The 17482-nt window shown below is 39.8% G+C and overlaps 2 protein-coding genes across 2 annotated transcripts; both read right to left on the reverse strand.

Moving 5' to 3' along the window:
• Window positions 1–526: 526 nt before the first annotated feature.
• On the reverse strand, window positions 527–8591 carry LOC146484916 (heat shock cognate 71 kDa protein-like). Its single transcript, XM_085104390.1, has 7 exons — window positions 8286–8591; window positions 8137–8210; window positions 7853–7927; window positions 6764–6893; window positions 4165–5003; window positions 3290–3637; window positions 527–2631 (listed from the first exon to the last, which is right to left on the reverse strand). Exons 1-7 carry the CDS (start codon window positions 8488–8490, stop codon window positions 2362–2364), a joined length of 1941 nt encoding a protein of 646 aa, XP_084960516.1. The 5' UTR covers window positions 8491–8591; the 3' UTR covers window positions 527–2361.
• A 2876-nt stretch (window positions 8592–11467) lies between these two features.
• Window positions 11468–16173, reverse strand: LOC146484917 (uncharacterized). The gene is made up of 4 exons (XM_085104396.1): window positions 15473–16173; window positions 15312–15394; window positions 14302–15114; window positions 11468–11838 (listed from the first exon to the last, which is right to left on the reverse strand). Exons 2-4 carry the CDS (start codon window positions 15319–15321, stop codon window positions 11666–11668), a joined length of 996 nt encoding a protein of 331 aa, XP_084960522.1. The 5' UTR covers window positions 15322–15394; window positions 15473–16173; the 3' UTR covers window positions 11468–11665.
• Window positions 16174–17482: the final 1309 nt, after the last annotated feature.

Below are 17482 nucleotides of genomic sequence, written 5' to 3' on the forward strand. Positions count from 1 at the left end.
GCAACCTCGGTCGCGGCTATATACGCAGAATAAGATCTCATGACGCTTTGTTCGATCACGTTCTTGTATCAACAAACTCAATTTGCTGCAAAATTTCGCCGGAATTTACATCAAATTTGACTCCTTGGTCGGCTCCCTTTGCGGCTTGACCGCGGTTTGAGGATTGCGTTGCCTAGTTTTCTAGGCCTCTCTTTGTTTTTCATCTCGGTCAATCCGTTTCGGTTTGACCGTGAAAGACTGGGAGAAAGCCGTACAGGGACTAGGCAACATTGACTCCCTCTGTGAATTTCAAGATACAAACAACACTTTTTGCAGTCTACGGAATAGTACCTTAATTTTTGACCAAATTTTAGCCTCTTTTTACATTGTAATCAATTATTTATTCTAATGAATTGATTAAACCGGCCTCCCTTTTGTAAACTGGTTCAGAAAGTTGGAGCACCTGGCTGATTAGCAAAGCATTTTTTCGGTTTCACTTTTGAGAGAAACAGTACCACAACAACAACATGGAATAAAGGTCAAAACATTAAACTTCAAAAGTTATTTTTATTTCATTTTTTTAAAGAGTCCAAACATCTTTGATTACACTTAATGATAAACAGTTGAACCTGTTATTGGACAAACACCTCGTAAACATTTTTAACAACCATACTTAAGAAGACTTCCACGCAGTCATTTAGCAGTTTGGTCTTGGATAGGGGATAGAAATCAGAGTGTTTTGATGTAGAATAGGGTATCATTGGGTAGGGAGTTTTGATGTCTAGCTAGCCTAGAATAGGGTGGCAAAAGGCGGCACAAACTTGTTATATTGTGAGAGGAGTAAAGTTTACCCATAACATCAAGGTCCCATTTGAAGTATTCAGGTGAAACAGCTCTTATAGGTTATGGCAAGTGCTATAATTATTACTGTTTGACATGAGCCTGGGCTAATATCTTTAACACTTACATAATGCGGTTCAGACTGAACTTACATGTAGGCTAGATTAGCTTTTGAAAAACAACTATTCTGAAAAGGACTTTTTGGGGTGAAATTTAAGTACCACTGAAACTGAACATCATTGCTTAGGTTTGTTTGGCTGCACAAAGTTTCTCACTCCCAACGGACAGGGTAAAAATTTGCAGTCTTTTAACCTGGGTCCACCAACGTCTTAAGAAGGGTTATACAGCAAAACAAGTTTACCTCACTTCAGCCCAGGCTCACATAGCAGAAGTGTCTGCGACAGGGATTCGACTGTATACTTGTTTTAATGCTGCTACACTGCAGCTTACAAAAACTTATCTCAATTATGGGTGCATTCTTTTGGGGCTATTCTACCTATTCTTATTCCGGTTTAGGAAATATAAGAGAATACACGGAATACAATTTCGAAAAGAACACTCCTAAAATCTGGAAACGGAACTACCAATGGCAGAGGTGACCTGAAAACTACTATGTCTGCGCGCTAGTGGCTGCGTAGGATTTCCTGCCAAAAATTTCCCAAAAGAACGCGTATTCTGTCTATAATTTCCAAGAAAAAAGTATTCCTTCCATTCTGTCCGTTCTGCTATCGGGAGAAGAATGAACAGAATGATATTCCGTTCATTTGGAAAACAAAATATCCCCCAAAAGAGCACAAATACCATCTATTCTGAGTATTCCCATTCCGCAATAGTCTCAAAAGAACGCACCCTTTGATTAACTTCTATGGAACTCTGGGACTTCAAACTGAGAACTGTTGAGATACTGTCTAAAAATCAAATAATTCATCCCTAAAACTTCACTGCAAAAAGCACAGCTTTAACCCACCAAATTGGGTTTTATTTGAGTATAATGTAAAATTCTAAACTAACAATCTGACAATCATGCAATGAAACCAGTGTTGTTTTCTAAAAACTTCTCTACCGGTTTAAACAGGGAAATAAAAAACGATGCAGTGCTGGAAATGACAGTTGTAGCAAAAAAAACTCAGATTTTTTTCAAAAAGATCTTTCCTTAGAAAGTGACCATACTAGCTCCAAAACTCTCTTGTTTTGTTGGAAAAGATTCTTATGACTTCAGTGAGCTTGTACATCCTCATGTGATTTAAAAATTCACACAAAATACAATGTAAACCATTATAAATTGTCTTGCATAAAATATCTCACACAGAGCTGACATGTTAGTCTAATTTGCTAAAATGTCCAGTGTGCAACTAACAGCTTGCAAGGAAAACAAGGAATCATTTCCAGCCCTAAATATCCCTGGTCTGTAACCATCAAGAACATTAAAAAACAGCCAACAAAATCTTACCATTTTCAATGCTATTGGCAGGTATACTACTATTAAGGTTACTTTGAGAAAGCCCTGCCATAGTATGTTGAGTTAATAAAATCACAAAACCTCTAGTCAACTTCTTCAATGGTAGGCCCTCCAGAAGAATCAGACGTAGGAGCCCCACCCCCTTGGGGAAAGCCCCCTTCAGCAGGTGGAGGGGCACCACCAGCACCCTGGTACAGCTTTGTAATGACTGGATTACAGATGCTCTCAAGTTCCTTCTGTCGTCTCTCATACTCTTCTTTGCTTGTATCTGGTTGGCTGTCTAGCCAGCTAACCACCTCATTGCATTTGTCAACAATCATTGTCCTGTCACTTTCTGAGATCTTATCCTTCACCTGTGGAATAAAATGCGAACACATGAGTTCAAAACTCTTCGTCATAGAAGTGAAGGGGGTGCATACTCCCCAAGACAAGCTTTATATGCTAACCAAGTTTTTGTTTTAGTTTGAAATACTCAGATAACAAGAAATGCCCTTTTGGTGTGAATATGTCCTTTTACAAGAAAATACAGAAGTATTTTTTCAAATTTTATGACTGCGGAAAAAGCAGATCTTAGCAAGAGCTAATGGAATCTGGGGGTAACCACCTTTTTTAGAGATAATTAATCAACAATAACATTATTCTAAAAAGCCTTAAAATACATAGCCTGCGTAGCTGGCGTTTTTTATGGGTAGGCTCACCGGAAAGCCGGGCACGAGGGCCAAAACGAGTGGCGAAGATGCGGGGAAATGGGGCGAGGGCAACGCTGCTTCTGTCGACTGTCGCGGTTCTCTCAGCATTTCACCCGCAGCTGCACCACTCGTTTTGGCCCGGCTTTCCCGCCCACCAAAAGCGCCAGCTACGCAGGCTATAAAATACATTGCAAAGCATGGAATGTTTTTCCAAGTTGATGCTTAATTATCTCTCAAAAATGCAAGCTGCTTCTCGGTGTTTGGAAATCGAAGGAAACACTCTTCCTTGTCTTTGATCTATTACAAGAAAAATGGTAAAAACCTTGTCATCCTCAACGGTGCTTTTCATGTGATATGCATAACTTTCCAGAGAGTTCTTGGCTTGGATTTTGTCCCGCTGTGCATCATCATCAGCCTTGTACTTTTCTGCTTCATGGACCATGCGATCAATCTCTTCCTTGGACAGACGACCTTTGTCGTTAGTGATGGTGATTTTGTTCTCCCGTCCTGTGCTCTTGTCTACAGCTGACACATTTAGGATGCCATTTGCATCAATGTCATAGGTGACTTCAATTTGTGGCACGCCTCGAGGGGCTGGTGGGATGCCAGACAGCTCAAACTTCCCCAGCAGATTGTTGCCTGTTGTCATGCCTCTTTCACCTTCAAAAACCTGTCGCGTGAACAAAACAGACCAACACAGATTAGCAACATGCTTTACACTTCTACTCTCTACACAGGCTTCCTTAAAATAGTTATTCCCAGTTCAAAGAACTCTTCAGGGACTTGCTTTTGGGAGGACTAACGTTTTCAAGATGGCTTATTATTAGAAGACACTTTGTTTTCCAAAATGTTCTGGGTTTTCAGAGGAATACCCTGGAGAGCCTATGCAAGGAAGTACTAACTTTTGAGTCTGTGGATGAAATCCTTAAGTATGACCATTCAAATGAAAGCTACGGATCAGTTCTTTCCTGTGGTGCTGTTCATTACACTGCACAAGATGCTTTAAGCCTTGAAGAATATAGATGGAAATTTATGAAAGTTAAGGGGCAGTCTTTTTACATGGTGTTATATGATTGCCACTACATATAGCTGACAGAATGACTGATTTTGTCGGTTTCAAGCTTGAGTCATCCTTTGATAAACAACCTACTTATTACGCTTATGTTTCACAGGTCTCCTACAACATTTTACATTTACCTGGATCAGAACACTGGTCTGGTTGTCAGAATAAGTAGTAAAGGTCTGGGTTTGTTTGGTGGGTATGGTTGTGTTACGCTTAATCAAGACAGTCATGACCCCTCCAGCAGTCTCAATTCCAAGAGACAAGGGTGTCACATCCAAAAGAAGCAAATCCTGGACTTCACTGCTCTTGTCGCCACTCAGAATGGCAGCTTGAACAGCAGCTCCATAGGCCACTGCTTCATCTGGGTTGATACTCTTGTTCAGCTCTTTGTTTTCAAAAAACTTCTGCAGATGCTCCTGAATCTTTGGAATTCGAGTGGAACCTCCAACCAAAACTACCTCATGAATCTGTGACTTGCTGAGACCAGCGTCACGCAGCGCCTTCTCTACCGGTCTTAAAGTATCTTCAAAGTATTTTTTATTCAGATCCTCAAACTTGGCACGGGTCAGTGAAGTGTAGTAGTCAATCCCTTCAAATAAGGAATCTATCTCAATGCTGCTGCTAGCGCTAGATGAAAGGGTTCTCTTTGCACGTTCACAAGCAGTGCGCAATCGCCGTAGTGCACGTTTGCTTGTTGACAGGTCCTTCTTGTACTTTCTCTTGAAATCGTCAACAAAGTAGTTCACAACATTATTGTCAAAGTCTTCTCCTCCCAAATGTGTGTCTCCAGCTGTTGACTTGACTTCAAAGATTCCTTCCTCTATGCTCAGAATGGAGACATCAAATGTCCCACCTCCAAGATCAAAGATGAGAACATTGCGCTCAGCACCAACCTTCTTGTCAAGACCATAAGCAATAGCAGCAGCAGTTGGCTCATTGATAATACGCAGAACATTGAGGCCAGCAATCACACCTTAATAAAAAGTAAAAAACTTTTTAGCTCTATTAATTAAGGGTGGTGGGGCTCTACTACACTTTTGTAGCCAATCTATTTTCAGGCCTCAGGGCGGGGCTTATTAGAAAGAAGGGCTTCATAGAGTTTTGAAACTACTTATACAGTCGAACCTCCCTTTGCGACCACCTCTCGTAAGCCACCACCTCTCATTAGCGACCACTTTTCCAAAATACCAAATGTTGTCAAGTCAAATCACTATAGATGGAACCTCTCGTAAGCGACCACCTCTGGTAAGTGACCACTTTTAGGGTGATTGTTTAAAATTTTCAATTGTTTTTAACCTCCCGTAGGCGACCACTTGACACACAATCTGCCGTTGCTCTCATGGGCGGAAATTGCAAAATGTGTCACTAACATATTGGCACACATTATTACAGCGGACGCCATATCTCACAGCCGGAGCTACCGGAAGTATCTCCCGAAATAGCTTAGCACTGAAACAATTGATAACATACACGTGCACTATAGTGTACACTGAAATAAATTTTAATCACGTTGAATCCCTTGTAGGAAAGAAACTGTCTTATCTTGTAAATAGCACGCTATACATGCATGACTGGCGATGACTCCCTCTCAACCTTGTATTAGTCAAAAGAAAAATTGTAGTGATAAGGAATGACAACTGGATTAAAATAATAAAAATAAATATCACTTTATTTAAGTGTCAATGCATTTAGCGCAGAGCACTAATTGGGGACAAACAAACATACGCGAAAGTTGTAGCTGTTTTAAGCTTGAAATTTAACATTGCAAAAATGCTGTGTCTAAAGAAAAGTTATAACTTTGGGTTTCGATAAGCACTGGCAAAAAGGTTTGGTCTCTGCAATTACCATACGATTACCCGAAATTTAGACCCCCTGTGGTCTGACCTCTGGTAAGCAACCACCTCCCAGAAGCGACCAAATATCCTTGACAACATGAGTGGTCGCTTACGGGAGGTTCGATTGTATTTTAAAAAACTGACAAAATGTTTGCACAACTGACTGAAACAAATCACTACAATGTCACTAATTCTGCATATTGACAACCAAGTTTTCCTATTGATAAACTGACTGTTGTTTGACCAATTGCAGGCCTGAGTTTTGAAGTATTCTTTTGTGTATTCTAACACTAAAAGGGTGGTTGGGGTGGGGATGACTTATTAATAATTCTGATCGCTAAACTGGGGGATTATTAAAGGGTAACCAGTAAAAGTGGGGAAGGGCTGCACTGTCTTTAAACCCTTACCATAATCTCATACCGAGATGATTTGACTATCGGACAAAACATCTGCTAAAATCGTTCATGTTCTGCAGTCTGATTGGTCAATGAAAATGGCCCGATGTAAGCACATCACCATTTTTGTGGGAATTTTCAAACCTTCTCTTTACACACGCACAAGCTCAAGCTTTCCAAACAATATATTTTGATAGATTTCAGAGTTTCATTACACTGTGACTAGTTCTTATACATAATCCAGTGTGTGCACTTTAGGCACTGTTGTCCAAAAAACTTAGTGGTGGCATTTATTTCTCTTCTGAATACAATAAGTGAAATATTTTCAACATTTATAGCAACAAATTGATATTGAAAATCCAACTTGGGAAATTATTCATCCCCCTCATCATGTCACAATCCTGACACATTGCGTGACTGACACCCTTTGGGGAAGTCTAGGGTAGTCCCCCCCCTCCCCCCAATACTAGATGCAACATTATCACATTTTTCTAGGAGTCTACCTGCGTCCTTGGTGGCCTGACGCTGTGAGTCATTAAAATAAGCAGGCACAGTAATGACGGCATCTGTTATTGTCTTGCCCAGGAAACCTTCAGCTGTTTCTTTCATCTTAGTCAGCACCATGGAGGAAATCTGTAAAATAATTTTAATCAATCAATTTATCAGTATCATTACTTTCAAAGGGCATTTTTACTGCAGAACCGTTAAAATGACACAAAACTAGAAAGAAAACTAGAAAATCCCACTCATTTTAACAGTTTCCAGTACTTCCCAGTATTTGTACTTTGATGGAACATTACTACCAGTCTCCTTATCAGCTGATACTACAATAATGGTTTCATAGAAATGTCTTAAATCATTGGTAAACAAGTCATGGTAAGTTTTCCAATATAATAGGTTACCATAGCTACACTAGAACCTGTTAATAACACCCCTAATGTTAACTTTAAGTGGGTATAACAAAAAAACAAGCATGCATAATTGGTTATCCCCATTTTTATTACGAACTGTGATCAACATGTTCAGATAAAAAGTCACTTAAATTTTTGAAAATTTAAGGTTGCTCTGAACCACTCCTACAAACTTTTTTCATCTTTGCAAAAAGTTGCATCTTCTTGCCTCTGCTTGAATATAACCCCTCCCCTCCCCTCACAGGTTATAAGCTATACCAGGGATTATTTCAGGTCAATGGACATTTTATGGCATCCTAAATAAGATTTACCTTCGGTAAAAAAGAGGTTGCACCCAAACTCTTTTTTAAAGATAACAACCCAATTTTTCTGTAGTGTAAATAAATGGGTGGACCCTTTTTTCAAATGTTTTGGGCAGGTAACGGCATAGATGTGAACATCTTTTCCTTTATTTTTTTTCCCAAGCCTTATATCTACTTCAATATTTTCCAGTATACTTTAATGGCCTAACCTATGTCGCTTTATACTCACGAAATTCAGCCTAGGAGGTTTCAAAGAATTACAAGCTTCCGGCTTCGTTATTCGAGAAAATTCGCTGAACAAGCATATTATTGCATGCAAATTTAATTAAACTGTAAACTTAATTTCAGATCATCTGTTTATCATCATTGAACTGCTCACCTCTTCCGCATAAAATGTTTTTGTTTCTCCCTTGTATTCCACGCGTATTTTGGGTCTCCCTGAGTCGTTGATGACCTATCCCATAAATATTTTAAAACATGAAAACGTGAGTTTATAAGAAACGACTGTACGTACTCTAAAAATTCCTCTCCACTAAAAATTTGAGAGCTGTTTGTGCCAACATCTAATAATCAAAAGCACTGTCAACTTTCATTTGTTAAACATCTTTGGTATCAAATACTGAGACAGCAAGTTAAAATTTCCTGCATGTCTCTCAGAAGTACCTGGAAAGGCCAGTGTTTCATGTCACCTTGAACTGTTTGATCCTCAAATCTTCGACCGATGAGGCGCTTTGCGTCTGCAAAAAAACAGAACCAAAAATTCTCTGACAGTTCCTCAAGCATATATCAGCCAGCATGTTGCTAAAACCCACCAAAAATCGTGTTACTGGGATTCATAGCGACTTGGTTTTTTGCTGCATCACCAATTAATCTTTCGTTTTCTGTGAAGGCAACATAGCTCGGTGTGGTGCGGTTTCCCTGGTCGTTCGCGATAATTTCCACCTTTCCATGTTGAAAAACTCCAACACAGGAGTACGTGGTACCGAGATCGATCCCAATCGCAGGTCCTTTTGACATTTTCTCTAACAAAGAGAGACGAAAGCCACACGAGCATACGACGATTTGAAGTTCACACCTTCAAAACAACGGGAAAGACAAAAATCGCGTGAGGTTTGGCCTGCGCCGACCTGGGCCGAGTCACGTGACGAAAATTTCTGCCCAATGGAAAATATGAATGAAATGGCGCATTCAACGGCGTCACGGAATCTTCAGCCTTGAAATAGTTTGAAAATCACACCTGCTTTTAGGTACATAACGGGTACCTTGGTTTGGTTTATCAACAGAGTTGATAACTGAAGGTAAATTGGCCACCGTTAAGAAATTCGAGTGCTGACAACCCTTCTTCCTAGCCTTCGTTTTTATTCCCTACCGACGTACGCAGCACAGTAGGCCCTTTAGAAACTAATCCCCATATCCATAATGTACAGGTCTTTGTCTGGTTGCTGGGAGTAAACTGGAAGTAAATTTTAATATAAAAATGAGGGCTTTTATTCCGTTTTTTACAGTAAATTAATTATTCTTCCATGACACATCACAATGTGGTATCCCCTCGCCCTCTTCTTCGCGCGCCTGGAACAGGCTACAAGGAGATTGAAATAAAGAGGAGCGCATGCGCGGGGATCAAGCGGTGAACTTGATAAGGGACTGGAGAGAGTGAAATAATTGGGAGCGTTGGGGAAGGAGCCTCTGCGGAGGAGAAAGAATGGGGTTGACTCCAAAACAAGGCTGCACCCCTTATGGTGTTTACACACTATAGTATTCTTAATCGTGATAGCCCTAACTGAGAGAGTTGGGCCAGTTTGGCACTGCTACACTACTTGGGCCTAAACACTGCTTTAAAAACGTTTTTTTTTTTTTTTTAATAAAACGGGTTGTAGAAGATTTTTTTTTCTTCCTATTTAGTAAGTTCAAAGTTTTTGTATGTGCTTTTTGCTGTTCAAATCAAATATCAAATATCTTATCTTGTGGCGCAGTTTACAGTAAGTGAAGTAATCAAGTTATGAATGCCCCCTTATGTGAATGCATCTCGATTTGAGATAGACACTAGGGGCGGTCACTGCCAGAGAAATGTTTGCGCCGTCTCTAGCGGTTCTGTTATGTCCCACAGAGTCAGATTAAGTGAAAGTACTGTGAGACGGGACCTTCGATCGGTTTATCGCCCTTATCCCAAAAGACTAGCACGTCCAACCATTTGTAGATGTCATTACAAAGGCAGCATTTTCTCATCAGATATATAAAGACCCTAAGTGTTGGTCCGGCCAGGAATCAGTTGGACCCGGGCCTACCGATCCACAGCTAGTCTGGGGCTCAACCAACTAACCAGGCTGTTTATTATTGTTATGGTGTTGTTGTTGTTTTATATTGCGCTGTTTTTTTTTTTGTTGTGCTTAATCTTGTCTCCTATGATTTAGCTTCATCAGTTTCGTATTGTTTCCTTTTTTAACTAATCACTATAAATAAAAGAAAAAATGAAGATTTAAAGTTGTCAATAACGCACAACCTTTTGTTTATCTGCGATATGTAAACTTTAATGGCTCTTTTTAATCGGTGATACAAGTCATTATAACAGCGCGCGTGCATCCTAATTTAATTCCTATTGGCGTCATCATGGTACATTTCTCAACATACGCACGGCCGTGCGTCCATCCGATGACGTGTGCAAGTAAGATGGGGGAAGCATGCACGCGCTGTGTTATTTAAAAAAAACTTTTACAGAGAGACAACACCATAAAAAAAATGTTTTTTTATAAGAGCCGTGAAGCTTAATGAAAGGTTAAGATTAAACCAATATGAAAAACCATTTTAGCCTTTTTTTTTTTACAGAGAATTTTGTAATTAGTCTGGAACAAAACCTGTTTTCTAGGAATCATTTACTTTATTTTCACTATGTTATAAAAAAATTGGTTCATGCTTTTATCTGTGCGTACATCGAGTTATGGATGCACTTGGGAAGTTTGGAGAGCACTCAAGAAGCTAGAGTTGCTCTCGGCTACGCCTCGAGCAACTCTTACGCTTCTCTCGTGCTCTCCAAACTTCCCGCGTGCATCCATAACTCGATATACGCGCGCTAAGCATGAACCAATTCTTAATACTTAATATTTGCCGATTAACTTATGTCATTGCCAGCGTCCATTCTCTCCTCACTCCTCTGGAGATCCATGGGGTGGGGGAGACAGGACGGTCTCCTGTGCACGTGGTCTTCCTGTGTACTGACAGTACATAAGTAATATTGCGAGGCCATTTCCCTAACGAAATACAGCAAAGCTTTTATATTCCCAACTGCTGAATCCCGCTGGTTAATTTAACTCCTAGATGATTCTACAATATGTAAAACTGTTGTCAAAAAATGCACCTAAATATTATTAGGCTTGTCGCTTGTCGCTTATCTTATCTTCCTATGTCTTTTCTCTTTTTTACTGAATTTTACGTTTTTTATGGCTTTTTTCGGCAAGCTTAAGTTCTAAATTCCTTCGTTTAAGTGAAGGTACCACTGTTGACTAAAACTTCGTTTAAGTGAAGGTACCACTTGACTGACTAAAACTATTGCAATGCACCATAATGGTGAGACAGGGTGTCTAAACTTCCCTCTTCTTGGGTCTTATAATCAAAGAGTCCACCTTTACCCCCGATAAAAAATTGACTTGTCCATTCAAATATTTAAATCAATCGCAGACTCGTCCTCAGTCGCTACTTTAGATGTGGATTAATCAACACTTTCTTTGGTGTGGATTATTAGAACTTTTTCATAGATCGCAGTAGTGTTTTAGGGGACATCCGAAATTCCGTGGATCTGGGAAATTTCTGTTGCGACCTAATCCCACAAAATATTTAACTTAAATTTTAAATAGTAACTGGAAACGAGTCTGAGACAATTGCTATTTGGGTAGAAGATTCCTGGCTTTATGATTTTAACTGTTTGTCGTCTCTTTCTCGTAGTCTGGGTCCGTTTGTTCGAAAGCCGATTAACGCTAATCCACGATTAATTAAAAGTTAATCGAGGTGTTTAAAGGCCAATGTCAAGCTAAAGGTAAAGAAAAGTCTGTGTCAATACTGAAGGACAAAAATCTTTTGGAAGAATCTTCATTGATTAGTAATTAAACTCTAATCAAAGTTCACGTTAATCCAGGATTAGCTTAATCGGTCTTCGAACAACTGGGCCCTGAAGTAACAAATATTGTAAAGTTCCTTCGTCTTAGCACCAAGTGCTCGTATATTTCCTGTCGCCCACCAGCTTTGTTTTTGCGCCACATCTGATGTAGTCCTCGGAGAATTCATCGGCGAATTGGCTTCTTTCCTGCTGTATATACTGGTACCGGTGGGTTGGGCCAACGTTTGTAACTTTATCCATAATAAACTTCTGACAAACTGTAAGGCATGCAAAGAAGATGAAGAGGTTAGCTTTTAGAACATGCATCAAGATATAGTATCAATTCAATCACATATATCATGTCCATGTTAAGTTCTGTAGACAATAAAAAAGATCACAGACACAAAAAATAGTTACTTTACTAAAAGTCCTAAAAGTTTACTAAAGTTCCAAGAATTTATGTACTTCACTAAAGTACGAGTCCTTTTTCCTCCAGTCCCGCAGCCGGAAGGAACCGAATAATGAACGAACAAGCAGAGGGGAAGCCGCCTCTTCCCCAAACTCTTCTCGCTTTTTGTTCGTTTTAGATTCGTCGTCCTCACGTTTCTCTTTAGCTGTCTTGCTCGATTACCCAGAACGGAATTGGTAGCAGTCTGCTAAATAAAATTAGGCTAGTATCTGAATTCCACGTTTAAAAATTCTCGATTTTCCGGAAACGAGTCTTCCAGGCAAACTGAAAAATGTTGGAAGCTTTCGGTGTTTCATTGTGAACTGACAAATCTTACGAGAGAAATAAAGGAAATATTTCTTTCACTGAAAGCTATCCTGCCCGCAGACGTCGCCTGTTTCAATTCCTTTCCAGTCTTTCCGAAAAAGAAGCCGTCTGGGCGTAGGCTAGCTGAAAGTATTTTCAAAGCGTACATTTGTATTTACAGTTATTTCAATTAACGTTGTCGGATCAACGCTTAAAGCTTAAAGACGTCTTCAAAGAGGCTGCCACCTCATCCATTTGATATCCTAACATTTCTTTCACCCACTGAAATGGCTCGCCATCCTATATCTTCACTGGACAAACGAGGCATACCTGATTTTGATGAACTTATTCATAAAAAATTCACAGAATCTTGAGGTATTGTCTTATAGCTTTATACTTTGATCCGACAACCTTAATTGAAATAGCTGTATATGCCAGAAAACTAAGAACCTTCAAGTCCTTCATATTTCGCTTCTGTTGTCTTTTTTTGCGTGAGTAATATTTTTGCGAACTTTTGACGATGCGCCAAATTAACAAATTGATAAAACCCCCGCACTTTTAATAGTCCGCCTTAGGGTAAGTTTGGTTTGTGATTTCGTTGTTTTTCGCCAAATAATCGTTTTGTTGGTTCCGTTACTAGGTGTGGAGTTAAGTGAGCAGAGGATTTACAGTCTACAGAACACGCAAAACAGTACAACACATCGTTGTATTTTTGCTGATTCATGTTTCGTCTTCCTTAATTTAGTAATAGGTTTCTGTGTTTTCAAACAAACATCAAATCATATTGCCATTAAAGTCAATTTTCGTTTCTCAGCCTATAGGCGTGTGAACCAGAGGGGAGTGGGGGCGGGGGGGGGGGGGGAGAGGGAGGGAGGGGGAGAGACAAAAGCACCTAAGTTCCCCACCCGTCGTAAGTGACTGTTTCTTAACATATTCACTTCAGCCCCATTATCCCCTTTCCCAAATGTTTCAAATCTGTTCCCACGTCTCTGTTTCAGTCCGTTCCTTCTCCTCCTTAAGTTATGAAGTCAATATTAACTACTTTTCAAAGGTATAAAGTTTGTTTGGATGTCTAATTAGCGTCCAGCGAACGGTGCGTAGCTACCACGGAACTTGATTCGGTAGAACGATTTGTAACAAAGCGAAATTCTTTCCATCGACCACAAAATACCAGCTACGCTAAAAAACAAAGGAGTTCCGTAGTTTTGTTTCCTCTTTGTCTTTTAATATTGAAATAAGCCAGCCAAATAAGCAGATTTCAAGTTAATTATTAACAAGAGGACGAACGAACGAACAAAAACATATGAATGACAGTATCATGCATGCATTGGCCTATATCTTATTTGTAAAAAATATTAATTTTATTTTTAATTAATCCAATTTTTCACCCTAGGGCGCTGTGCTAATAGCAGGATATTAGCCAAGCTCTCGTGACCTCACGCACAGACCAGCTGTCATCATTCAAGCTGTCAACAACGGCGTTTGTTTAGATGGAAATACAAGTAAATAACATTTGTGAAAGAACGAAAACAAGTTAAAATCGAATCGACAAATGCCCCAGATCCAGCTCGAAATTAAAAAGAAAACAGATGACCTCCAACCATGTAATGATCATTAGCAGTGACCGCTTGAAAATTAGAAAAGGCCACCCTTAACTGGTTTCATTTTGGCTTTTGAGTAAATTTGAAATTTGCCATGAAGAGAACTGAAATGAGCATGCAAGAAATGTCGGCAAATGTTTCACATTGCACCTATCCAACTTTGACTGTACCATCATTAACTCTTTTTATCCATTTCAAATCACAAAAGTATATCCCATCAACTTGTCAATGATTGGTAAGCTTGTATGGGGAAAGAAGTGGCGTTCTATTTACCACTGTTGCCCTACTGATACAACCAAGTGTTACTGTAGGATACTTTTATTACTGGCCTGCAGTGGTGCTATTATTGAAACTGTTGTTATGAGAAAGTTCAGTACTTTACTCACCGTAGCAGCCACAGGGCCACAGGAAACTACGCGGCACAAATCCCTGGTCCCGATGCACATTTTCCACCCACCACCAATCGTCATCATCTTTGTTCAACACCCTGACAAGTTCCCCTCTTCTCACAGAAATATCATCGTTGTCGCACGCTTGGAAATCAAATAGAACCCGCAGCATGGTCTGTCTTTCACTGACCCGCAAGGCGTCCCGAGGAAAGGCGTCGCGGGATTCCCTAAAGAACGAGTCCCGAGGTCCCCGAATGGAGCATCGCTGTGGATCGGTTCGCTGAAACGAGCTGCGGGATTCTCCCAATGACTCGCGGGATTCCCGACTGGAGGCCGAGCTTCGGGATTCCCGAAATGGGCTTCGTAATGGATCGGCGCGAAAGAAGTTTACTTTGCCATCATCCACGAGATCTTCGTTAATACTTGTGCTGCTGTTTGCCGGCAGAATGATGTTAACTACTTGTGCTGTGTGATTCTCTTTCAACTTCGTTTCTGGCTGCTGTACCGAGGCGGGCTTTTTGACTTCTTCCGGTTTAAGATTCCCGAATATTCGTTTGGTCTTTCCGATTATCTTTTTTGTAGCTCGCTGAATAAAGTTTCCTTTGCGAGTCGGCCACTCATTTTTTTCTTGGAAGTTTTCTTGCTGCTCTTTCGGCTTCTCCTCGTCGTTTTTAGATGATTTAAAGCAGCCCCATGATTTTGTCTTATAAGCTGTTATCTGTACAGGAGAACTGCTATCCTCGCCGTAAGCGACGCTTGAACAATCATCATTGTAGCCAGAATCTTCGTCGGGCTGTATAACCCAGTAATCTACAAAACAAAAACACCAACCTTTGATAAAAATCACTTCTTCATACCATATTTCAGTGGAGTACTTTACTGTGTTTAAGCCACGCATTTGCCTTTGACGACTCAGATAATAAAACACCCAGCAAAATTGTACGTACATTGGGGCGGTGAAAGAAATTCCAGAACGTGTTTGTTTAAAAATACAAAACAAATCTTACCCTTTTTCATTGCCGAAGCTTGCACCAAAACCCCAGAGCAAAAGGCTCTGTTATTTGGCCTTCAAATATACACGGACTTCAGCCTGTCAGAAGGAGATAGCAAAACGATTAAGTTAAGGAATTTAGAGACGTGGGTTTTCAGAATACAAAACAAAGCTTACCTTTTCATCACAAAGACTTGTGGTTTAAGAGCCCCGGGTTTAAATACAGTGGTATTTTATCTAGAACATCGCGATCTCTGAAGCAAAATATCCTGTCACGAGACTTGAATGATGATTAATTACACTAAAAATATTCCTGAGAGAAGTCCAATAACAATTCATGCGAAGACTTTTCAATTTTCCGCCAGCTAATAAACAGACTCCAGCTGTGTAATATGCTCTGTTAATCATTTGTCATGCTAATCGATCGAGGTGTCACTTTTGGCGCTCCGGAAAACTCTTAAGAGGAATAAGTGTTAAACGTACGCAAGCAGGCCATTCAGACAAACAATATATAGGCCACACAAAACTAACCTGCAGTATTGGTTCTGTTTTGTAGTAATTGAAGAAAATGAGAAAAGTTGAATGAAACTTCAGCTTAGAGCAACCTTATACAGCACCACAGGAAAGTACTGCTCAATAGCTTTAACTTGAATGGTCACGCTTTTAGATTACATCCACAAACTCAAAAGTAGAACCATCTTGTACGGCCCCATGGAAACGTTCTGCCCACAGCAAGCTTTCATCCGAAAAGAAAACACTTGAGATTTTTTCCCATAGCCTGGCTCAAACTTTTTTAAAGAATCTTGTGTAAACATGGCAATGAGCAATATCACAAGAAACTACTGCCCGTTGTCACGTTCATCTATTATCACTCACGATCAGAAAAAAGTTGAATATTACAAGACTGCAAAGAAAAATGATCGTTGTTTGTTCCAAATAAAGAAAATGTATAAATAAATTGTATATTAAACGTCTGATTTCTTAGTTTTTTCCTTGCCAGTTTGTTTTTGATTACTTAAGATCAGCTTTCGCGGTTTAAAAAGTCACCGACGCCTGCAGACAGCAAGTATCATGATGCCGAATTTATCTTACTGAAAAGTGAGGAAAGAGTGTCGGTCTCGACTACAGCTAAAAGGATGAAAAAAGATTAAAAACGTCAGATTTCAAAGTGTTTTTACTTGGGGAGGGTGTTTTGTCTCAATTAAATCAGCTTTGCCGGCTTGAATAAAAGTACGGACGTCGTTAGACGAAGTATCATTACGAGGTGAAGAAACTGATTATTTACTGCTAAGAGTGAAAAGGTCTCACTCAAGGAAGCTAAAAGATAGCTCTTAGCCAAGGTAAAGAAGTTTTGCGGCTCTGTTTATCAAAGGTCAAAAAGTTCAAAAGCATACTCAAGTTTACGTTTTGCTTTCACAAGCAACGCAACCACTTCTCAATGGCCACACATCCACTTAAACTATGTTTGCGAAATAATTACGAAAATACTTCACCAGAACAAACACTCAAACACTCGAGGGAAGTTCTTTGTACTGATGATATAGAACAGCGGAAAGGGGTTCAAATTCTATTTGTTAGTTTAAATCATCTCTCGATGTGTCTAACTCGACTTTTTCGTACACTGAGCACCGAGAAAATTGCCGACCAGGAATTAAAGAGGTATAATGATTGTAGAAACTATTAAGACCACGTATAAACACCACCGCTACGGCGGGCGGCTATGGTTTTGTTAGGCCCTTTTCAACTAAAGGCTGACCAAGTTCAAAGCTGAAGGGAAATTTCAAACGCTAGAAAAATAGACTTCCTGAAAAATTGCCACTCGAGAGCATTCTTTAGGGTCTCATCCACAGAATCAAAAGTTGGAACAACTGTACAGCATAATAAACAGCACTACAGGAAAGTACTGATCAGTAGCTTTCATTTGAATAGTCACACTTTAGGATTTCATCCACAGGCCCAAAAGCTAGAACCCTTTTGTGCAGCATAAAAGGCAGTGCCACAGCTTTATTAGATAGAGTTGGTAAGTTCTTTGTGTTCCCTCCTATTAGAGGTGTAAACTATATATTGGTGAGGCGTTCCAAGTACCTTTCTTGAAAGAAAGATGTATTGAACGCATTATATTGTTCTTCGACCTTTTGTAACTCCTGAGAATACCGAATGCAAGAATTTAACAAACAACCAGAACTC

Source organism: Pavona decussata, unplaced genomic scaffold (genome assembly GCF_977016875.1).
Source record: "Pavona decussata unplaced genomic scaffold, jaPavDecu1.1 SCAFFOLD_29, whole genome shotgun sequence".
In the NCBI taxonomy this organism is placed as follows: domain Eukaryota; kingdom Metazoa; phylum Cnidaria; class Anthozoa; order Scleractinia; family Agariciidae; genus Pavona; species Pavona decussata.

Bases quoted from the DNA above. Each gene is read 5' to 3' on its own strand.
- LOC146484916 (XM_085104390.1), bottom strand. From the start codon at position 8,490: ATGTCAAAAGGACCTGCGATTGGGATCGATCTCGGTACCACGTACTCC. The intron at 7,928-8,136 runs GTACTTCTGAGA...TTTATGGGATAG, and splicing joins TGAAACACTGGCCTTTCCAG to GTCATCAACGACTCAGGGAG. The intron at 6,894-7,852 runs GTGAGCAGTTCA...ATTATTTTACAG, and splicing joins AAACATTTTATGCGGAAGAG to ATTTCCTCCATGGTGCTGAC.
- LOC146484917 (XM_085104396.1), bottom strand. The intron at 11,839-14,301 runs GTGAGTAAAGTA...CATGCCTTACAG, and splicing joins GTGGCCCTGTGGCTGCTACG to TTTGTCAGAAGTTTATTATG.